This window comes from Trichosurus vulpecula, chromosome 1 (genome assembly GCF_011100635.1).
Source record: "Trichosurus vulpecula isolate mTriVul1 chromosome 1, mTriVul1.pri, whole genome shotgun sequence".
Taxonomy (NCBI): Eukaryota; Metazoa; Chordata; class Mammalia; order Diprotodontia; family Phalangeridae; genus Trichosurus; species Trichosurus vulpecula.
Window position 1 is genome coordinate 36,035,483 of NC_050573.1, and position 23,477 is coordinate 36,058,959.

The window sequence follows — 23,477 nt, forward strand, 5'->3', positions numbered from 1 at the left end:
AGAGCCCAGGATGTATTAGGAAATTTTGATGGCCAGATTTTTACTCAGATTAAAGAAAAAATCCCACAAAACACTCTTTGTGTAGCACTTTCGAGTGAAAAGGGGTGGCAGGAGTGGATCTCTTGATGGTCAGTGAACAAGGGTCCCCAGATCGGGCGCCAAGAGCCTGGTGCTCCTGTTCTGTCCTCTGCCGCTAACTTGCTGTGTGACCTTGGCAAAGGAAGTGCCCTCTCTGAGCCGTTCCCTCATCTGTAAAAGAAAAGCTAAGACTGGATGGTCTCTAAGGTTTCCCCAAGCTCCAACATTCTCTGTTCTAAAGCTGTTCTGAAAGTTACTGTTCTAAGCCTCCTCCCAATCTTGATCTGTGCTCTAGGCCCCAGCCCAGCCCTGACCTGTGTTCTAGGCCCACTCCTCCCAGCCCTAATCTATGTTTTAGACCCCTCCCAGCCAGCCCTAATCTATGTTCTGAGCCCCCTCCTAGCCCTGATCTGTGTTCTAAGCCTCCTCCCCAGCTCTGATCTGTATTCTAGAACCCCCTCCTAGCCCTGACCTGTGTTCTAGGTCCCCCTCCCACCTGATCTATGTTCTAAGCCCCCTCCCAGCCCTGACCTGTGTTCTAGGCTCCCTCCTGGGCCAACCTCCTGTGTTCTAAGGTCCCTTTCAGCCCCAGCCCTGGAAGAAGGAAGGCATCAGTGGGAAATGGTAGATAGAGCTGGGCAGATATCCCCAACAGCCATGCACGGGGCAGGTTAGTCTTATAAGAGGTAATCTACCGGAGTCACCCAGTGAGGAGGCCCAGGTTATCTCACTTCCTGGGCTCTTTCCTTTAAGACTGGAGAGCTGTTGGGGTAAAAGAGTTTCAGGCCTAGGACTCTACCTTAGGTGAAGCGGATGACCCCCAGATGCTGTGCCGCCAGGGAGAAAAGGCCAACCACCCTCTCTGGTCCAGCTGCCCATTCCTTTGGCAGAATGTTTGGCTGGAGGGAGAGCGATTTGCCAAATGTGTGTTCCGGGCCATTTAACAGAAGCAATAGCCCTGTCCTCAGCAGAGAGCTTGGGTCCTCAGCTGCTTTCAGTCTGCACAGCCCCATCCCAGATCTGTCTCCTCCCCTCCCTGCTCCCCAAAGCCTGTCAGAGGAAATGAGGTGACGGCAGACACAGGGCCCCTCGTTACACCTTCCCTTTATCAGCTTGACCCACCCTGCATGGCCTCCCCCCAAGGGCCCTGATGACTTGGCCTTGGGGAAGGGGGAGCTCCTGACCAGCCCCACCCTATTGCTTCCACTGATTCAGCCCCTGTCGTTTCTACCCGATGGTTTCAGTCTTCCTCCTGGATGAACGTGGCAACAGCTTCCTCCAACACCTTATCTGGATTCAGCAGTTCAATCTGGAGGGAAGTGAGGAGCCCTTGGTCAGTGTGAACTTGGGACAGGTGAGGAGGGAGCGGGGTTGAGTTGCCCTCTCTGCCAGCCCCTTGCCAACCCAACCTGTCTGGGGGAAGGCCAGCTGGCCTGGTCTGAGTCCTCTGACAAAAGGCTCTTGTTTCTCCCTTGGCGGCCTGGCCCAGATCTGGGTGTGTCCTGTCTCCCTCCCTGTGGGAGGAGGGATGGGGCCGGGCAAGAAGAGAGACAGGTGACTTCTGGCTTTTGGCAGCCCCTGCCAAGGGCTCACAAGGTGAGCAGCCGACAATTTAGCAGCTGGGATTCTGAGCCCCAACATCTGGAACAGGTGAAACACTCTGAAGGTTCGTTAAACTTGATCCTCACAGTAGCGCTAGAAGTTATGATTTGCCCAGGGTCATAAATCTGTCTTTTTAGGCAGGATTCGAACCTAGGTCTTCCTGATTTGCAAGCCCAGTGCCCTAACCACTCCCGTTCTTCCTTCCCACCTTAAAGCATCACAAAATCATAGGCCCAGGGCTGGAAAGATCAGGGGCCTTCTAGAACAACCATCTCAACTTGTAGATAGGAAACTGAGACCCACTGGGGATAAATGACTTGCCAGACATCCCGCAGGCAATAAGAATCAGAGTCTGGATCTGAACCCAGGCCCTCTGGGTCCAGAGCCAGTGCCTGTCCATCCCCCTGTACCATGCTGTGAGGCAGGTAGTATAAATATTTTATGTCTCTCTTTTCCGTGCTAGAGAAATGAAAGTGACTTCTCTGGGTCTAGGAATCGAACCCAGGTTTTCTGGGAGGTTTTGTTTGTTTATTTTCCCACTGTAGCATCCTGATTGTCCTGTATCCTGGGAGGGTTGCTAGGCCTTCTAAAGAGGTATGGATACTCAGGCAGAAAGGGGGTGCCAGAGGGATCAGCCTCCCTTCACAGCACACTTTGGGCGCCATTTCCTAAACAAGACCTTTCCCCAACATTGGCATTTTATTTTCTTGCAACAACTTTGTCATACTTGGTAGAGTCTATATTGGTGCTTGTAAATGCCGAGGGCTAGAAATGTCTCTTCCTCTGTTTTTGAACCCCCACTACCAAGAGCGTGCCTGGCACATTTTTATGGTGGGGGGAGGCCTGGGTATGTGATTTTTATCCCTCTAGGGAGCTTCCTTTGAGAAAACTCCCTCCATCAATGCAGTCTGGCACCCACTCTACAACATAAGAGTCTTTGAGATTTGTCTGAGACATCAGGATGTGCCTGACAGACTTGAACCCAAGTCCTTCTAAACTCTATATACCATGCAAGGGTTGTAGAGGCTTAATAAAATGTTGGATTGATGCTTTTTGAAAAAAAGGGGGAAGGAGAGAGGATGTGTGTGGCCAACTGACCTCTGGGATGGGATACTTGGTGGGCTCAGGGGCTTCATCTCGACCAAAGTCGATCATGGTCCCACATTTGGGCACGTCATCTACCCAGAAGCCCTCAAAGAGCTGCCCGTGGTCCAGATGGAAGAAGCGGCCAGTCCCATTCTTCATCCCATATTGCCAACAACCTTCATAGCGGTTTCCGTTGCCTGTGGAGAAGTAAAGAAGAAAGGGAGGGGGGATGTGGTGGGGGGTGAGGCTGGAACCTTGGCCTTTGGCATCCAGCCTTTCTAGAAGACATGAGCAACCAAGAGCACCTGAACAACAGAAATCAGTCAACCAGTAGTTGGCTGGCCCAGCCCTGTGTTAGGTCCCATGAGGCCCACATAGAAGCTTATAGTCTAGCTGAAGAGAAACAACTCCCTTATGATACAAGAAGGTAAGTGAATGGCAGGTGAGTTCCGAGAAGGAAGCCTTGATCACTCTGGACTGAGGTGATGAGGGATGGAGGGGGGAAGTGCCAGGCAGAGTGGGGAGGGTCCCAACTGCCAATCTAGGGAACTAAGACCTTCAATAGCTCACTTCCTTCTCCTTGCTTCTCATGTAAAAATGAGTGGTGGACTTTTTGCTGTAATAAAGAATAACAGATGAGCAAGCTGTGATAAGTGAATGTAATTGTACCACAAACAAAGATGTGTATGAGGAATTCAGAGAAACCTAGGAAGACTTAGGTGAACAGAGGCAGAGCCGAGCAATCAGAACCAGAATGGTTTACTCGATGACCACGAAAATGTAAAGAAAAGCATTCATTTTCAGATGTTGCGAACATCTTGACTTCTTTTGCTTGAGCATACTTATCTGTTACAAGGGAGAATGGGGAGGGGGTGGGGTTCATTGGGAAATGAAAGAGAGATCTTTACATAGCATCCATGAAAATAATTTTTAAAATTGGTGTTGGACCAGAGCAAATGCTGGACTTAAGAGTCAGAAGAAACTTGAGTTTCACTAGTTGTGTGAATGTGGGCAAGTCATCTATACTACAGAACCTCGCTTTTCTCATCTGTAAAATGGGGGTGAGGATACATCTAATATCTACCCTGGGCTTGAGAGACTCGAAGATCATGGATATGGAGCACTTTGCAAAACTTAAAAGCACCATGTAAATGTCAGCTCTTAGCATCATGGAATCGGAGGTCTGGGCAGGAATTTTTAATTGTGGGGTGTACGTGTGTGATTGGACCCCCTTTGCAGTCTAGTGAAGCCTATGGATCCCCTCCTCAGATTGTTTATAGGTGCATAAAATGAAATACATAGGATTACAAAGGAAACTAATTAGATGTCACCAATTTTTTTTTTTAAATTCATGGACCACACCTCCCAGTTAAGAACTCCGGCTCTATAGCTAGAAAGGACCAAAATGACCATCTAAGTCAACTTTCTCATTTTACAGATAAGGAAACTAAGGCCCAGTGAGGTTAAATAAGTAAAGACTTTAAGTGGTATAAACATGTTTTCAAAGAAATACAGGTATGATTTAAAAAGAATGAGCAGCTTGCTCACATAGCAAGGGCAAGGGATGACCCATGGAGAACATGAGTTCTTCATGGGTAGGCTTAAGAAATCAGGAGGACCGAAGGAAGCTGTCCAGCACACTGGTGCTATGGTGAACTGATGGGAGATGACAGGGACAAGAGTTGCCCAGGCTGGGCAGGCACGGATAGGTTGGGATCTGCATCTTTGGAGGGAATATTACTCATATGGATGAGATCACATATCCATTGGTATGTTGGAGTACACATTGCCTTACAATTCCATGCCTAGATGGCTTCTAAAGCCAACTTCTAGCTTGATTGTTCTGTGTTGTCAGGACATGCTGGGCTGCCGGAGGGCAAGACCCACATATTTGTGTAACTTCTATTAGGCAATTCGGCAAATGTACAGTTTTCTAAAAGTGAATTCACTGGTTAGGGGCAGAGCCCAGTGAAACTTACTTAGGCGGAGCATGCCCTCCCCATCTCTCAGGCCCTCACTCCACTGGCCCTCGTAGATGTCCCCATTGGCATAGTACATGCGGCCCCATCCACTTCGAAGGCCATTCTTCCACTCTCCTTCATAGTATTCGTTGGGTCCATAGTACCGGATACCATAGCCCTGCAGGAGGCAGAGGGGTCAACCTGCCTCAACACCCCATCAAGCAATCAATTAAGTCCACGACCTAGTGAAAGGATAATCACCCCCATTCTAGAGATGAGAAAACTGAGGCTAAGAAAACATTAAATGGGCTAGCCATTTAATGTTACATAGCTAATGTCAGAACTAGGATTTGAACCCAGGTATTACTGACACCAAACTGGACACCATTCTCACAACACAGTCCTGCCTAAGGAGGGCAGAGTGGGCTAGAGTTTAGGGAAGGCTCATTCATTTTCCAGGCCTCTTCCCAACTCCAGGAAAGGAAGCTAAGGATTTGACTTTTGCTCTGGTTGGCCCTGGGCCCCCAATCCTGCATTTTTTCCAGCCCCTTTTCTCACCACCCATAATAGCATGGGAAGTTTTTAGTCTATGGGAAGCCCAGAGGTACCTAGGACCTACAACAAAGGCCCCCAGTCTAGAAAATAAAGCCAGGAAATGAGAAACCTAGGGTGTGGGTGGCACAGAGGCTAGGCCCCTTTTGGGAGGAGAGATTTCCTAGTCCACCCCCAGTTCCAAAGTAGGAGGAAGCCCTAGCCCCATGGCCTCTTTGCCTCCCAATCTGTCTGGGTTGGCACTTAGTTGTGGCTCCCACCCCCATATCTCTCCTTTCTCCTGCTTCCTGTTTGCTAATGGTTTGATTCCTGTGATACTGAGGGGAGCTGACCCTGAGACACCCTTTGTCACCCTCTCTCAGACCTCTTCTCTTTTTCCCTGGTTTCTGAGTCCCTCTTCCTCCTTAAGTCTTGGGGTTCATTTTCCCTTAACCTCCCCAGACAGGCAGCAGCCTCTGGGGTCCCCCACGCCCAGTATGGCCCTCCTTCCCTCCAACCCTCACCTCAGACCCCCTCTTCTCCTCTTGCTGAGGAACAGCCCAAACTCACAGCTTTTTTGCCGTTTGCCCACCAGCCAGAGTAGACCTTCTTATATTTATTCACAGGATCAGGAAGGCTGAGGATCCCATAACCATCTCTCTTCCCAAACTTCCATTCTCCCTGGTAGATAGCTCCACTCTTTTTCCATCTCTGGATTCCTCTTCCTGATGGGGAGGGACAATACCAGACACGGCTCAGATCACTTTGCTGGAAGAACAGCTATCTTCTCCCTGATGGGGCTCTCAGTTTGGGCTCCCAATGGGATTTCCTTGCCCAGCACTTTTCTGAACCCCTTTCCCGCTTCTGAGACAACATTCAACAGCAAACTCCACTTCCTGGGTCAGCATTCCCGTTCCTTGTCGTTGGGCTCTCCTGAGATGCCAAACTGGTTTATTCTCTTGGAGACAGGGTCTAGGGAAGAGTGACTACGGACTCAGGATGTCTGAAGTTGGTCAGGCCTGACCATGTAACTTCCGTACTCACGGAATTCCAGTGGCCATCGGCTTTTGAAACCCTTCGCAACCTGGCCCCAACCTAGCTTTCCAACCTCATCATACATTATCCCCCCACTTCCTGTACACAGCAGTCCAACTAAACCAGCCTGCTTGTGGTTCTTCTCTCACTACACTCCATATCTCCCATCTCCATCCATTCCTCGGCACAGGCTAGTCTCCATTCCTGGGGTGCCCTCCTTCCTTACCTCGGCCTCCTAGAATCCCCAGCTTTTCCTTCTACAGGAAGGTTTTTGTGATTCCCTCCCCACCTCTGGGCACTGCTAGCGTTCTCTCTCCCAAAACTAAGGTATAGCTCAAATTTATTTAGTGCTTAATGCTTATAAAAACACTTTAAAATATCTCGTTTTAGCAACCACCCTGAGACGTAGGTGCTATTATGATCCCCATTTCACAATAAGGGAACTGAGGTCCCTTATCCCTATTCCTTCCTACTTCATTGGGAAGTTAAGTGACTTGCCCAAGGTCACATGGCTAGAGGTGTCTGCGGCCACATTGGAACTTGGATCTTCCTGAGTTCCAGGTCCAGCACCACCAACTGGCCCTTATTTTGTATTATATTTTTAATAGGCTCACCTAAGTACATGTTATCTCCCTTGATAGAATGTCAGCTCCTTGAGGGCAGGAACTGTTTCACTGATGTCTTTGCATCCCCAGCACGCAGTACAGTGCAGGGCATGTAGTGGGTGCTGAATAAACATTTTTCAATGGATAGTTATGGCTTGGTCCCTAAGTCACTGGGTAGTCTTGCACAAAGATCCTTAAGTCTCATACTTACCCAGTCTAAGAGGAAGGAGCTGGTTTTTCTTTTGAGGGGGGAAGGCTGGGCAATTGGGGTTAAGTGACTTGCCCAAGGTCATGCAGGAAAGGAGTTGTTTTGAGGGGATATGCTTCTAGCATCAATCTAGAGCTGAAAGGAAACTCAGAGGTCCATCTGGTCCAACTCCCTCATCTTACAGGTGAGGAAACTGAGGCCCAGGGAAGTTAAATGACTTACCCAAGGTCACACAGGTAGTAAGCTTTCTCCTTTCCCTGCTGGAAATCCCTAGGAAGCATAAAAGCTAGACGATCAACCTGGTAAGGAATCAAGATTGCCAGGTTGGGGGCCCATACTCTAGGTCATATGTGTGTGTGTAAGGGACTTTGTGTGCCAGGAAGAATCAATCATTTATTTATTTATTAGGCGCCCACTGCGTGCAAGGCACTGTGTTCAGTGCTGATGATACAAAGACTCCCTTCCCTTGAAGAGTTTATATTTTATTGGGCGGGGGATGGACATACATGTACATGTAAGTCTAAAGTCATTTGGGAACAAGAGATCAGGAAAGGGAGGTGAGAGATAGTGTTTGGCCTGAGCTGAGGTTTGAAGGATTCTAAGGGGCAGGAGTGACAGATTGAGAGAACTGGAAAGTCAGGAGGGATTAAAGCTTGTTCTGCTTGGCCCCAGCTTGCAAAATTGGAGAGGAAAGCTGTGGAAATACAGAATGCTGGCTCACTGGAAGGCAGGTATGACGAGGCAGAGGGCGTGGTTCAGTCCAAGGTCCTGGATTCAAATTTGCGTCTGAAACTTACTACCTGATGTGACCCTAGCAAAATCACAACCTACCTGGGCCTCAGTTTCCTCATCTGCAAAAACGAGGAGTTTGGAGACTCAGTGTTTTTGGAGATTACTTCCAGCTTTTCAGGGATGAGTTAATGATCAGCTGGAGGATGGATGCAGCCATTTGGTGGAGATTCTATAGAAGACAATCTCAGTCAGGTTTCAGTTCAATTCCATGGCCACCGAGGTCCCTTCTGAGTGTGTGAATCTGGTAATGAGCAGTTCTGTATGTTGTGGGCAAGCAATTAATAATTAAATAACTGAACAAATGAGTGAATGAATCAGGAAGCCATTACAGAATCACAGACTGAGACCTGGACAGGACCTCAGAGGCCATTCTAGTCCAATCCCCTCACTTTACAGATAAGGAAACTGAGTCCCTGAGAGGTGACTGCTATAGGCAGTAACTAAATGGCGGTAGGATTCAAACTCAGGTCTGTGACTCCAAATCTAGTGTTCTTTCCACCGTGCCATGAAGGAAGGTGGAAGATCACTCTGACTTCTCATATCTTCAGCATTTAAGGACAGTTTCTTCCTTTATGAATGGTCAGGAATTGGACCAGATGACCTCTGGGTTCCTGGCTACTCTCTATTATATGGTTCTCTAACATACTTTGACATGCATCAGTTCCGAGTTTCTTCATGAAATGGGCATGTTTTAAGTCTTGATCTAACCTTTTAGGGGGTGCCTCCAGAGAGTCACGATGACCCCACCGGCCTGTTGACCATCCTCAGAAGGTCCTTACCGTGTTTCTTGTTGTCCTTCCATTCCCCAACATAGCAGTCGCCATTGACAGCATAAACCTCGTGTCTCAGGCCATTCTTCTGGGCCTTCCGATCCCACTCAACCCACAAGGGTTGGGTGACCTTAGGGATCTTAGTGATAGGCATGGTGTTCTTAGCCTCAGTGGAGGACCTGAGAGAAGGAACGGAAGCATTAGAGAGGGAGGGACCTTGTCTGATGTCAGAGTCAGTGTTTGCTTGGACCCAGGGTCCTTTGGGTCCGGGGACTTTTCCTAGATGTCAATTTTGTTAGACAGCTTCAAGGTGTCATTTCAAGATGTTTTCAGTCCCCGGGGGTGATGTCCTGCCCCGCTGGTACCTTCTTCTGCTTGACTGACTTTGAGGTAACCCTGACCCCCCCAAACCCTTCCCAGGGAGCCATGATGACACAATAGGTAAGCCAGGGTGGGTGGGCCCACAGCGGGGGTTGTCATGGCATCAGAGCCTTGGGACACTGGTCCTTATTTGGTATCCTGCAGCCAACCCTTGGTCCTTGGAAGCCACCAACAGAAGCTAAAAGAGGTCAGCTGTAGGGGAAGGGCACAGAAAGGGCAGGAGAGATAAGTTGGGGTGCACATGGTGCAGGATAGCAGGGCCAGAGACATCCCTTTTATGCAAGTCATTTGGAATCCCCAGCCAATCCTCTGAAGCTCTGGAGAGACCAGGAGAGGAAGAATCTGGAGGGTACATGTCTGGGATCCCTGAATCCAACAGGACCCTAGCAGCAGGCACTCCATGGGATCTGGGGACCCTAGGTCTCTCTTAGACTAGGGATTCCTGGGTGGAATGTTGAGGTGTCTTCAAACAGACACAGGGGAGATTAGGTATTAGTGACATTGAGGTGAGGCCTACTGGAGTCATGTTATCTTCTGTCCAGATTGGGTGTAAGATCAGTAATGGAAACGCCCAATGGTACAAGGAGTTTTAAATAGGAGAATGTCAGAGCTTGAAGAGGCTGTAGAACATAAAATGTCACGGCTAGGAGGTGGCCCAAAGCACAAGAGCAGTGCCAGCAGGAAGCAGAGGACAAAGGACAGCAGAATTGGAAGGGACCTCAGAAGTTAGAACACCAGATGGGGGAAGGATCTTAGAACACAGCAGGCCAGAGATAGGAAGAGCCTTAGAATACTGACCATCTGAGCTGGTTGGGACCATAGAACACAGAATGTTAGAGCTGGAAGAGGACCATAGAATGTCGAGCTTTAAAAGCTGGAAAAGACCTCAGAGCAAACTCAGAAACTGATCCCAGAAGACAATGTTGACTTAGAAAACTACAAATGAACATTATCTGTGTTGTATTGTATTTTTGTTTTGTTAAATATTTTCCAGTTGTATTTTTTATCTGGTTCAAGCCACACTTGAGAGTTTTACATATGGCTTATCTCAACAGGCTTGGGAGTTTTGAACTTTTGCCTTACAGCATGTGATTTCAGGGCTGAGAGGGAAAATATCAGAACCAGGTGAGACCTTAGAACACAGAATTTCAAAGCTAGAAAAGACCTTAGAACCTATTACCTCAGAGTTGAGAGGGCTCTTAGAATATAGAATGTTAGGGCTATAAGGGCCTAAGCTTAGAACAGGTCAGAGCTGAGAAGGCCCTTAGAACACAGAATGTCAGCTGGGAGAGCCCTTAGAACACAAAATGTCAGAGTTGGGAGAGCCCTTAGAACTTAAGAATGTCGGAGTTGGGAGGACCCTTAGAACACAGAATGTCGGGGTTGAGAGGGGTCTTTGAGACCATCTAGCATAACTCGCTTGTTTTACAGAAGAGGAATCTAAAGAGGAGACCTAAAGAGAGGAAACCCACTTACTAGCTGTGTGACCTTGGGCAAGTCATTTAACCAGGATCACCTCCCAAAATATTTTTTTAAAAGAGAGGAAACGATACCTCTCCAAGGTCACACAAGGGGTCAATGGTAGGACAGACACTAGAACCCAGACTTTCCTACTCCTAGTCCAAAGTCTTTTCCTCTCCTGTCCCTCCTCCTTCCCCCACCTCTGCAGACCACAGTAAGCATAATTTTGCCTCCACTACTGGCCTTGAGGGGAGATGAGGCAAGGCAAATCTCTTGGCAGAGGTCAAGGATAAGATTTCTGACTCAGAGATTTCATGGATCTGTTACTTTCTGGAATTTTTTTAAAGTGCTAGGATAATAAGAAATTTGATCAAGTTGGGAGGTGGGGGAAGAGGGCACCCTTTGGGGGAGGGGTGAGTAAAGCCCGGAAGCAGACAGCTCATGTAACCCCTCATCCCCCAAACTTTTACTTTCTACCTCCACTGGAGTTTCTATCATAGTTAATTGTTCATTTCTCCTTCCTATCCTGTTAAATTTTCAATTCTTTAAAAGCAGCTTTTTTTTTTCTAAAGAAAAAACCCAACACATCTTTGTATCGGAAATGCCTAGCCCAGAGGCCCTGCACTTAACAGAAGCATAATAAATGTTTGATGTATTCAGTGGAATTAATTGAGGTAAAGTATTGGATGGGGAGAGGTTTCCATCAAGATGTCTCTCAGTTCTCTGGGTCTTCATACAGTAAGAACAGCACAGTAAAAAAGGAAGCACTTTGAGAGACTTAAGAACTCTGAAAAACAGCAAAACACCACCCAAGCAGGATTCCAGAGGACCCCTCCCTTTTCCCTTTCCCTTCCCCTCTGCCCCGCCAGGTGATGGACTCATGGTCCATACATTTTTTGGACCTGAACAATGTAGGATTTTGCTTTGTTTGACTCTGCATTTTTGTTGCAAAGGTTTTGTTTCTTCTCAATGTCGGGGGGCGGGGAGGCAAGAAGAAAAAGTGATTGATAATTGAAAACTAATTTTAAAACAAATTTTAAAAATTTCTTGGGGTCTGGCTGTGCATCAGGAAATCCTCAGGACTTCTAGGGACAGGAGAGGATTAATCAGTAATAATAGCTGATAATTCTGGGGCTAAGAAGTCACAAACCACAACATTCATTGTCTCTTGGTGATCACGTAGCTCTGAGAGTAACAAACACACAGCAGGTGTTATCCCCATTTTAAAGAAGAAAAAACTGAGACAGGGAAAGGAAGAGATTTGCCCCCAAGTCACCTAATTCTGGATTCGCAGAAGTATTCTGAGCTTAGATTTCTCCAGACTCCAAGGCAGGCTGAAGTCCAATGAAGCGAGTTGCTAATACAGTGCCTGACTACAGAATGGGAAGAATTTGGAGGTAATTTACCAAGCCCCTACTATGTGCAAAGGGCAGCTAGGTGGCACAATGGATAGAATACTGAGCCCAGAGTCAGGAAGACTCTTCTTCCTGAGTTCAAATCCAGCTTCAGACACTAGCTGGGTGACCCTGGGCAAGTAACTTCACTCTGCCTCAATTTCCTCATATGTCAAATGAGCTGGAGAAAGAAATGGCAAACCACTCCAGTATCCTGGCCAAGAAAACCTCAAATGGGGTCACCAAGAGTCGGAAATGGCAGATAAAAGCCTGATCAACAACAGATGCGAAGCATCGCAGGGGTTGCAAAGACCAGGAAAATCACAGTCCCTGGCCATAGCCAGGTTATATTCTTTTAGACGACGTTTGCACGGATGAGTGAAAAACGAGATTTTAGAGCTAGGGGAGCATCCATCGGCGGTGCCACCTGAGAGGAGCCTCGACAAAGAAAAGAAAGGAGGGCAGGGGGGCCAGGCGGGGGGATGTGTGAGGAGGGGGGCCAGGCGCAGGGGTGACCAGGCGGGATTGATTAATCCCACGCACCAAGTGGAAGGGAAGCGAGTGGAAGGAAGCAGCCCATCTCCAGCGTGCCTGAGTTTTGTTAGAGTCCTAGAAAGACTCCGTGACCATCTTAGTCCCAAATCCCCCATAATACAAAGTAGAACATTTGGCCTCAGAGAGGTTAATCAATTTACGTGGTAATTAAGGACTAGAAGGCCGGTGTCCTGACTTCAAGGTTCTCCGGAAACTCCTGCCCAAGGAGGCATTCATCCTTGGGGGGTCGGGTCCCCCACCCTTTCCTCTCTGGGAGCCCCTCCCCCCAATATCTCCATGGCAAAGTAAGAGGGCGAGAGGCAGGGCTGGGGGAAAGCGGGGGACACCTCACGGATCGCTCCAGGTGGTGGTGGAGAGAGTGGGGGGTCGGAGGAGGGACAGGGCTCCCGGGCAGGTGCTCTGGCATCTCTCTGGCTTGCACAGCCTGGGTCCGCGCCTGCACGGAGGTTCAGACGATTCAGGCAAGTCCTTCCACCGCAGCCTTCTGGAGACACGCACTCACCTCGAGGTGCCCTGGCCCCGCCCCTAACTCCCAGGAGCCAAGGAACTGTCGGTCCAAAACTTTGGCCCGGCCTCCGCCTGACAGCAGAGCAGCGCGTGCACTCAAGCCCAGGACCCAGCCGGGGTCACCCTGGCAACGCTAGGACAACTCAAGAGCAGCCTGGCGTGTGCCTCCCGGGCCAGCTTGGGGCGGAGCCCAGAGGTGGTTGCGATGGTGGGGAGCCCTGGGGTTCTCTGAGCCCAAGAAGCATGCCCCTCTTCCCTGCCCCTCCCTCCCCACTGAGGCAGAGATATGGGGGAGGGGAAGGATGGGGCAGGGTGTGGGGGTGGGAGGGTGGGAAGGGACCCTTGAAAAAGGCCTAATATTCCTCTGGAGGCAGTAGCTTGGCCTGGCTCGGTGCCCACAGGACTGCCAGGGGTGAGAGAATAAGCTTTGGACTGTGAAGGAGAGAGGGAAAATGGTTACCAGGGAGTCAAAGCTGAAAAAAAGGAGTCAGAAGGTGGTCAGCAGGCATCTAATAATAATTTACAGAGTTCCCGAGTTGGCAAAGCACTTTACCCACATGAAGGAGGCAGGCTGTTCTATCGAGAGGACTTTGGCTTAGGAGCCAGAGGCCCTGGCTGGGAATTCTCACCCTGCCACTTAAGCTGTAGGACCCAGGGCAAATCACTGACCTTTTGGGGTCCCAGTCTGTAAAACTTAATGACGTCTTAGGTCGCTTCCAGCTCTATACATCAGTGAATGCTATAACTGTGTAACCTCTAAAGTCTAGCTACAATCCTAGGATCCCATTTGCATCTTACCCCATCTATTGGGGAAACTGAGGTTCAGAGAGGTTAAACAACTTGGCCACAGTCATAGAGGTTAGTAAGGGGCAGAGACAAGATTGGAACCCAGCTCTTGTTGCCTCCAGGTCTAGCTTTCTTTTGGTTCTCAATTCAACAGGGTTGTGTGTTGAACATCATCTTGGCTGCTGACCAGGGGAGAAACAAAATTTAGAGAATATGGGGTCCTGCCTTCTTCACAGAGCTCAGTCTAGTAAGGTAGAAGACACAAATGCAGATCATTAAAATGCATATTGTGTAATAATTTGTTTTTAGAGAGATAGCATGGCATAATGTGTAGATTGCTAGACCTGCTTTTAGGAAGCCCTGTGTTCAAATGCTGCTTCTGACATTTACTAGCTGTGTGACCATGGGTAAATTGCTTATCCTCTCAGAATCTTTAGCTTCCTCATTTGTAATCTCTTTTGTATCTACCTCAAAGGGTTTGTGAGGCTCAAATTAGATATTGTATCTAAAGCATAGCTGAGATTGGGTATCAGTTAATGAGCATCTGTTTGTACTTTTCTACATTTCCCAAATTCTAAGCAAGTTACTTAACCTCTATGGGCCTCAGTTTGCTCATCTTTAAAATGAGAGAGTTGAATATAAAAAGAAAAAATTTTAGAGTGGAGGACAAAATGGGTGGTGGTGGCAGCTAACACTTGAATCTCACTCTTGTCGAAATTGGTTCAAAGAGGGAAGAATACACACACACACACACACACACACATACACATATACCATTTATTTGGGTTTAGAAATGTATCTTATCCAACAGGGAAGTAGGGGCTGAAAGGGATAAAAGAAAGAATAACAAGAGGGAGGGAAGATTAAGGGAGGCAGTGGTCAGAAGCAAAATAGACTTTTGAGGAGGGACAGGCTGAAAGAAGGGTAAACAACAAAATAGGATGGAGGGAAATAAATAGTAATCATAACTGTGAATGTGAATGGCATGAACTCACCCATAAAATGGAAGCAGATAGCAGAATGGATTAGAAACCAGAGTCCAACAACATGTCATTTACAAGAAACACTTGGAACAGAAAGATACACACAAGAGTTAAAATAAGGGGCTGCAGTAGAATCTATCGTGCTTCAGTCGAAGTGAAAAAAAAAAAGCAGGGGTAGCAATCATATCTCAGTCAAAGCAAAAGCCAAAAGACCTAGGGAAATTACATTTTGCTAGACGGTACCATAGACAATGAAGTAATATCAAAATTTCTCACAGCAAGTTTCTCTGATAAAAGCTTAATTTCTCAAATATATAGGGAACTGAGTCAATTTGTAAAAATAAGAGCCATCCTGATTGATAAATGATGAAAAGATATGTACAGGTAGTTTTCAGAAGAAGAAATCAAAGCTATCTATAGTCAGGTAAAAAAAGTGTTCTATATCACAATTGATTAGAGAAATGCAAATTAAGTTAACTATGAGTTGCCACCTCATATCTGTTAGATTGGTTAACATGGCAGAAAAGGGAAATGACAAATGCTGGAAGGGATGTGGAAAAATAGGTACACCAATGTCTTGTTGATGGAGTTGTGAACTGGTCCACCCATTCTGGAGAACAATTTGGAGCTATGACCAAAGGGTTATGTGCATACCTTTTGACCTATTGATACCGTTATTAAGTCTGTATCCCAAAGAGATTTTAAAATAAAGAAAAAGGACCTATACGTACAAAAGTATAACAGCTTTTTGTGATGGCAAAGAATTGGAAATTGAGGGAATGCCCATCAATTAGGGAATGACTGAACAAGCTGTGGTATATGAATGTGATGCAATACTATTGTACTATTAGAAATGATGAGGGGAGTAGTTTCTGAAAACCTGGAAAGACCTATATAAATTGGTGCATATGAAGTGAGCAGAACCAGGAGATCATTGTACAGCACATTATAATATGATTAAATGTAAAAGACTTAGCTACTCTGAGCAATAAAACGACCCAAGACAATTCCAAAGGACCCATGATGAAAAATGTTACTTACCTCCACAGAGAAAACTGATGAACTCTGAGTGCAAATTAAAGTATAGTTTGTTCATTTTATGTTCTTGCTTTCTTTTTTTTCCTGGTAACATGGCTCATATGGAAATATGTTTTGCATGGTTTCACATGCATAATTGATGTCATATTGCCTGCCTTCTCAATGGGTGGGGAAAGGGCTGGAGGGAGGAAGAGAATTTGGAATTCAAAATTTTAAAAGAAGTGTTAAACATTAAATAATAAAAATTTTTAAAATAAAATGAGTTGAACAAGAAGACCTCTTTGGCTCCTTCCAGATTTAAATCTATGATAGTATGATTTGAATTAAATTTATCTGTTTATGTGTCATACTTCCTTCTACTAGATATTATTTGTGTTTGTGTCTCTACCAATATTTAGCATAGGATTGTATACCATAGGCATTTGATAAGTGCTTTCTGGATGAATGAACTGATAGCCTATAAGTCTACCCTCCATGCAACTGTTGAAGTGATCTTCCTGAAGCCCAGGTCTGACCTAGCTTAAAATCCTGCAGTGATTCCTTAATACTTCTAGAATCAAGTTCTTGTTTGGTACTTAAAGCCTTTTTCAATCTAACAGCAGTAACATCTCTAGGCTGTTTCACACATTCTAAGTTTCAGTCAAATTGGCCTAGTTGCATTCCTTGTATAAGACATTCCATTTCTCTTCTGATAGAATGTAAGCCCCTTCAGGGCTGAATTCATAGTGCCTAGCACAATGTTTGGCACACAGTAGGCTTTTAATAAATCCTTGTTTGTTGACTACTTAACCTCCATGCTTTAAACATTCAGTCCTCCAGATCTGCCCCATTCTGGTTCCCTTTCCTCAAACTTTTGGAATCCCTGACTTCCTTCAGAGCTTGACCCAAGCACCCCCTTCTACAAAAAGCTAGTGCCTTCCCTCCTCAAAACTCCCTGGTATTTACTTTGTATGGATAGCACCCCCTCTGGAATTAACCTGTGTTGGGATTGGGATGCCAGTTCCTAATGGTCAGTTGACTACTCTCAGGGTTCTGGTATAACCATGAGAAGCTGTACTGTTGCTCACAAGCCTCTGCTTATGTACTCTCCATTACCACCTTATGTACTCTCCATTACCAATCAGCTAGTTGACTCAATGAGCTTTTTGGTGATTGTTGGTCAGTCATTTCAGTTATGCCTGACTCCTCATGTCCCCATTTGAGGTTTTCTTGGCAAAGATAGCGGAGTGGTTTGCCATTTCCTTCTCCAGCTCATTTTATGGATGAAGAAACTGAGGCAAATAGGGTTAAGTGACTTGCCCAGGGTCACCCAGCCAGTAAGTGTCTAAAGTCAGATTTGAATTCAGGAAGATGAATCTTCCAGGCTCCAGGCCCAATGCTCTATCTACTCAGACTCCTAGCTGCCCTCAATGACTTTTAACAGAAGTTATTTAATAAGGCAGTATAGTAAGAACAGTCGGTATAACACATTTCCTCCTAAAATCCTGGACCACACACTCATAGATACCTAGCTGCCCTCAATGAGTTTTAACAAAGGTTGTTTAGTAAGGCAGTGTAGTAAGAACAGTTGGTATAAAACATTTCCTCCTAAAATCCTGGGCCACACACCCACAGGGTTCCCTTGAACCTTGATGGGGAGATGTAGCCATTCTGGCTCTGGGAATGAGAGCCAGAACACACACCTTTCTTGAGTCGATGGTTGACATTCTTCTCTAGTGGCTACTTCTAGAAGCTGCCTCCTTCTGTCAACCATTTGCATCCCTTCAAGCTCAGTATTCTACTGTGCTCTTCGCTGGATGTACCGTCTCCTACTGATCTAGCCTCCCTGGTGCCATGGTCAATGCCGGGAAGGGGGAATAAAAGAGGGGAGAGAAAGCGCTCCTCCCTCTTCCCCCAAAGGCAATTCCCTCTTAGAGCCCTGGCTCTAACTCTCAAATTGTATCCTCAGAGCCGAAATCTCCTCCACTGGGACAATCCAACCATTGGACTAAGGAACTGCGGAAACTCCTCCAGCCATTTAATGCCCCCCAGAGGCACCATTAGCTTGTTTGGTTAGCCAAAGGTTATTCACTTCTTCACCCAATCAAAGTGGTTTATACCTTGTAAAGAGATCACTGGGGAGAAACCATTTTGAGCATCAACATTTAAGGCCATACTCTGGGATTACATTAGTTGAGCTGAGAGGCAATCACATCCCCCCCCTCCTTACATATATATTTAAAATACACTTTTCTCTGTACTGGTTGTCTACCCTATCACAATGTAAGTTTCTTGAGGGCAAAGATACACACACACACACACACACACACACACACATTCATTTGATTTTAGAAATCTATTATACCCAACAGGGAAGCAGGAGAGCAGGGGATAAGAGAAAAAAGGAATGGTAATAAGAGACAGGGCAGATTAAGGGAGGCAGTGGTCAGAAAGAAAACATTGAGAAGGCAAACAATATGATATTGATTATACCTATGAAATCATGCAAAACATATTTCCATATTAGCCATGTTGCAAAAAAAATCAAGAAAAATAAAATGAAAAAATTATACTTTAATTTGCACTCATATTTCATCAGTTCTCTGTCCGGAAGTAGATAGCATTTTTCATCATGAGTCCTTCAGAACTGCGCTAGGTTTCAGCACATACATAGTAGGTGCTTAAGAAATGTTTATTGACTGACTGACTAACCGTGTCCCTGAGCCCCGCTCAGTAAGTCCAATGGCTCTCTGTTACATCCAGGACCAAATGTAAAGTCCTCTGTCTGGTTTTCAAAGACCTTCATAACCTGACCCCACTCCTACCTTTGAGGTCTTCTGACACTTTACTCCCTCCCTCCCTCCCACTTATTCTCTATGATGCTGTGACAGTGATGTCCTGGCTCTTCCTCTTCACACCAGTCCAGCCAGAGTGAGGCTGCTTGCTTCTCCTCATACTGGACACTCGATCTCCTATGCATACCTTTGTAATCACTTCTCCTCATATCTGAAATGCTCTCCTTCCTCACTTTTCTTATTTTATTGACCTTTATGAGGGTGTGGGAGTAATGGTATCACCAGGGCAAGGGGTGTAGCTCCAAATTGCTTTCCAGAGTGGCATTTCCAATTTATGGTGTACCAAGCAGCACATCAATGTGCCTATTTTCTCACATTCCCTCCAACAATTGTCACTTTCCTTTTGATAGCCTTGCCATTCTGATGGGTGTAAAGGTAGACCCTTGGAGTTGTTTTAATTTGCAATTCTATTAATCCTGGATTCCTTTTAGACTTAGCCCAAAAGACACTTTCTGCAGAAGTGCTTTCCTGGTTCCCTGTTTCCTTCTGAGGTTTCCTTCCATCTGCTCTGTATCTTAAATGTAGGTGATATAGGGGTGTTCAGGAGGACCAGAACCTCTGGTGTGAGGGCTCCTGAACCCTTTTCAGGGGTTCTCATCCACCTTTGGTGTCCACCTGCCACCCAACTCTCACCTGTGGCTCCAAGAAGCTGTAGCATGTATAGCGGCCACACCCCAGTAAACTGTCTCAGCAGACGGGCTAAATCAAGTTGAGGGTAACCTACAGGCCTCAGACCTATTGGTGAGTTAGGAGGATGTCTATGTGAAGATTTCTCCCAGTGGAATGGGCAGATGAGAACTTGTTCCAAAGACCATTAAGGCAGAAGAAGCAGGCACTGTGGGCGCCTAGAGCTTGGCCAGACATCAAAGATGCCAAAGACATCCGTGGCATCTGGGGCCATCACCAGTCATCCTGACTTTTGTCCTGCCACTGGACCTGGGTGACTCTGGAAGAGAGAGTGAGGCTGGAGACTTTGTGCAATCCTGTCTCACTTAAGTCCAAGTCAAGATATCAACCATGATGTCATTGGTCCTCTTCAAAAAATGAAGGACCAATAACAACATTTTAGATGTACCTATTTACTGTGTTTATGTGTTCTCTCCTCCTTTGGAATGTAATCTCCTTGAGGACAGGAACTGCTTTTTCTTTTTCTTTGTGTTCCCAACTTTTAGAGCAGTTCTTGGTATAAAATAATTACTTAATAAATGATTACTGATTGACTGATGTTACCCATATTATTCCAGTATCTGCTTCACGGGGTCATTGTGACGGTCAAATGAGCCGAAGTGTGTACAATGAAACTTTGAAGCGATATATGTAGATATATGGATATAGTTCTCTCAAACGGAATCTCACTGAATAATCAATCTGGTCCCTCCTTCAGTGAGAAGACTCAAGATCCCAAATACTTCATTGCCCTTGGGGATTCCAGCCACCTTGTCTACCAAGCTCCCTGTAAGATGCCAACATCAAGGTGTTTATTGCATAAGGGAGACCAGCCATTCTGGCCAGCCACCCTTGCCTCTTAGGTTCCTTAGACTGTAGTTGTGGTCATCGATTGTGCCTGCCCATGGACTCCCACAAGGTTGGGAGAGGAAATAAAAACTCCCGTATATCCACTCACTAGAGCCCCTGGGCCCTGTCCCTCCTGCTGGCTCCATCTCTATGAGATGCTCTAGTCAGGACCTAGCTGGCTTACTGAGCAGGCCCTAAGGCCAGAGGAGGCTGACAGTGCCCTACACCCAGGAAGATCTGGGCCAGATGGCGGCCTTATCTGCAGGTTGACCAGCCTCATTACAGATCAGTGGCCTTGTTCTCCCAGCAGGTCAAGGCACCTGCTACGTTATTCATAGGTCCAGTCTGTGCTTAGCACAGGGGCCTAATACCCCTTGCCAGGGTGGCTGCTCGGGTGCCAGGTGTATCAGATAATTTCCATCCACTGGCTGTCTCCCACTCCTGTTGAAAGGGCTCCTTCTCACTCACTTGCCAGCTTTGAATGAACTGTCCCACTCATCCTTCGAGACTAGGCTCAAATATCACAACTGTTCCATTCCCGAGTCAGTAAATCTGCCCTTCCCCTGTAATGTCAACTTGAAAAACCTAAGACGCTGACATTCACAACCCCTTGGGGGAATAGGTTAGTGCAAGCATTGTGATCCCCTTTTCACAGATGAGAAAACTGAGTAAGGTTCAGAGAAGTTACATGACTCGTCCACAGTCACACAGTGAGCGTCAGAGGCAAGATTGGAGCCATGGTCCTCCTGACTCTGGGTCCAACATGCTCCCCAGTGTACGGTAGAAACTTTTGATAGACAGGGAATGATCTGAAGACTTGGTTTCTTGCCCTGACTCTGTCTCAAAGCCATTGGGCTTTGAGTAAGTCACTTAACTTGGGCCTCAATTCACTTAGGTGTCAAAGGAGAGGGCTGGATTAAGCCTTCTGTAGGGTGCTTGGCACATAGGAAACCCTAAATAGATACTCTGATCTTTATCTATTTCTCTCTTTCCTTCCCCCCCTCACTTTCTCTCCCTCTTTCCTTTCCTCTCTCTTTAATTTTCTTCTCTCCCTCCCTCTTTCCCCTCCCTCCCCTCTCTCCTTTGCCTCTTTCTTTCTCTACATCCCTCCCTTCTCCCCTCGCCTCCTTTCAACTCCTCTTTTCTCTCTTCCTCTTTCTTTCCTTCTCCCCATCACCCCTCTCTCCCTCCCCTTTCTCTCTCTTTCCTTCCCTCCCTCTCTTCCCTCTCCCCATCACCCCCTCTCTCCCCCTCCTTTCTCTCTCCTTCTTTCCTTCCCTCTCTCTCTTCCCTCGTTTTCTCTCTTTTCTCTCTCTTCCCTCTCTCCTCTCTCTTTCCCCATCCCCCCCTTTGAGACTCTTCCCAGTTCTGACAGTTCTTCGGTTCTGTCATTCCAAGCCATTAAAATTACAAAGAAAAAAAAACCCTAAAAAAGTCTGTCCCTGAAGAATCTGAAGGAAAGAGTTCTTGTCTCTTTAAAAGAATAACGGGGAGGGGAGAGGGCTGGGGAGGGAGGGGGAAAGGAGGAGGTCCTTGGGGTGGAATAGGGAGGCGGGGGGGAGACACGTAAAGGACGTAATGAACGCCGGGAACCAGACTGCTCGTCCCCCTTCAATTGAGCATGCGTGGAGGCATGAACTGCAATCCCGGCCGAAGGATCCTCTGCGCATGCGGGCCTCTGGGCTCCAACAAAAAGGCCTTCTCAGGCGGGCGGAGACAGCCACGGAGCTCTTCCGTCCCACGTTCCTCGGCGCGCTCAGAGGCGACTCCGCCTTCTTCCTCTCCCTCCGCCCCCTCCCCCACAACCTCCTGCGCACCTGCGCACAAATACCCGCTGGCCTGAGACCTGCCGGTTGTTCGTAGGGCTCTCGAGGGGAAGCCCCTTCTCCAAGTTCATGTCTCTGGGAATTGAGGCTGGGGTCAGGAAGTGAAAACGAGGCCCTCCAAGCCCTATAATCCAATAAGAGGCAAAAAATGAATTTTCCTGGTTTATTTTTCTAAATAACGTCCTCCCTTCCCCTCCCCACCCCCCAAAAACAGCAATAAGAAAAACACCCAGGAATAGACATTCTCTCCTCAAAAACAAAACAAAATAAACAAAAAACAAAAACTCTCCCGCCTCTGGACGTTTTTCTTTCAGGGGAGACATCGTAGAGGAGGGGGCTGCATTTGGGGCCACGCGTTGTCCAGGGTCCTGGCTTTGCTTCGGGTCCTCTGCGTGCCTTGGGCCAACTCTCTCCCCCTTGGGGGTCTCAGAGGGGGTCGGACTAGAAGCAGGGGCTCTTAACCCTTGGTCATCCAATATTTTATTTTATGTCTTTAAACACGTGACTCTGAGCAGGGGTCCCCTGCTTCACCAGACCACCAGAGGGGTCCCGGGCACCTGAAAGGTTAAGAGCCTATAGACTTGATGTTCCAGTCTTGTGATCCCAAGCTCTATCCCTAAGGGGAGCTGCTGCTTCCCATCTCTCTCAATCAATGAACTAGGATTAACTAAATGCCATTACCCCTTTTGCCTAGCTGAGGGCTTTCCTAGACACAGCTACCAAATTAATCTTCCTAAGGCCACGACTAAGATCCCACCGTGGTCCTCTACTGCTTAAAAAAACTTCAGGGCCTCCCTATCTCTTCTAGGATTATTCAGACATTCTGTGGCTTTTAAGACCCTCCACAATCTAGTCCCACCCTAACTTTCCAGGTGTATTTCACTCTCTGCTCCCTGCTCAAACCGAGCTGAATTCTGGGCTACTTCCGACTCTTCTCTCTTGACTCTGTGGATTTTGCTATCTGTATGGCTCCACCTCTGGAAATCCTTGTCCTTCAAGGCCCAGCTCAGATGCCACCTCCTCCATGAGGCCTTCCATGATCCCTGCAGCCGAAAGGGATCTCTCTTCCTCATCAGATTTTCCTAGAGCGCTTTGGAGCTCTCCTTTGTCCCCATCATAGTCTGCCTTGAATTTCACTCATTTTGGTACAGAGTAGGATAGCCATAAAAGCTGGGCCTGTGATTTCATGGGTATAGGCAACTCCCAGGTGAGGAAATTCCTTTTGCTAATGAAGGTCAGCCCCACCTCTACAAGATTCAGTGGCAGAAAGTTGCTTAGAACACTGAGAGAGGTTAAGGGACTTAGCAAACATGCATCAGAGGTGGGACTTGAGCCCACCAGTGACACAGAGGCCACACAGGTTGGCCTGGTAGGCACTTGATAAACGATTGTAGATTGATTGGTCTGTGTACCCCTCCCCAAATTGCAATGTTAAATCCTTAAAGGGAGAATCTGTGCTTCTTGCTTTTCTTCTAACCCTAACCTTGCTTCACAGGGTTGTAATGAGGATCAAATGAAATAATATTTGT

At 47.0% G+C, this 23,477-nt stretch overlaps 1 protein-coding gene across 4 annotated transcripts; it reads right to left on the bottom strand.

Moving 5' to 3' along the window:
• Positions 1-13: 13 nt before the first annotated feature.
• Positions 14-12,941, bottom strand: MORN3 (MORN repeat containing 3). 4 transcript variants are annotated; one of them, XR_005009327.1, is made up of 8 exons: positions 12,786-12,941; positions 8,678-8,847; positions 5,829-5,983; positions 4,746-4,905; positions 2,779-2,963; positions 1,310-1,387; positions 610-672; positions 14-249 (listed from the first exon to the last, which is right to left on the bottom strand). XR_005009327.1 is itself a non-coding variant. In XM_036741062.1 (7 exons), exons 1-6 carry the CDS (start codon positions 12,863-12,865, stop codon positions 1,319-1,321), a joined length of 819 nt encoding a protein of 272 aa, XP_036596957.1. In that variant the 5' UTR covers positions 12,866-12,941; the 3' UTR covers positions 14-249; positions 1,310-1,318. The 4 variants fall into 4 exon arrangements, 2 of the variants coding, with proteins under 2 accessions (XP_036596957.1, XP_036596958.1); XR_005009326.1 differs by lacking the exon at positions 610-672 and adding an exon at positions 878-977; XM_036741062.1 differs by lacking the exon at positions 610-672.
• Positions 12,942-23,477: the final 10,536 nt, after the last annotated feature.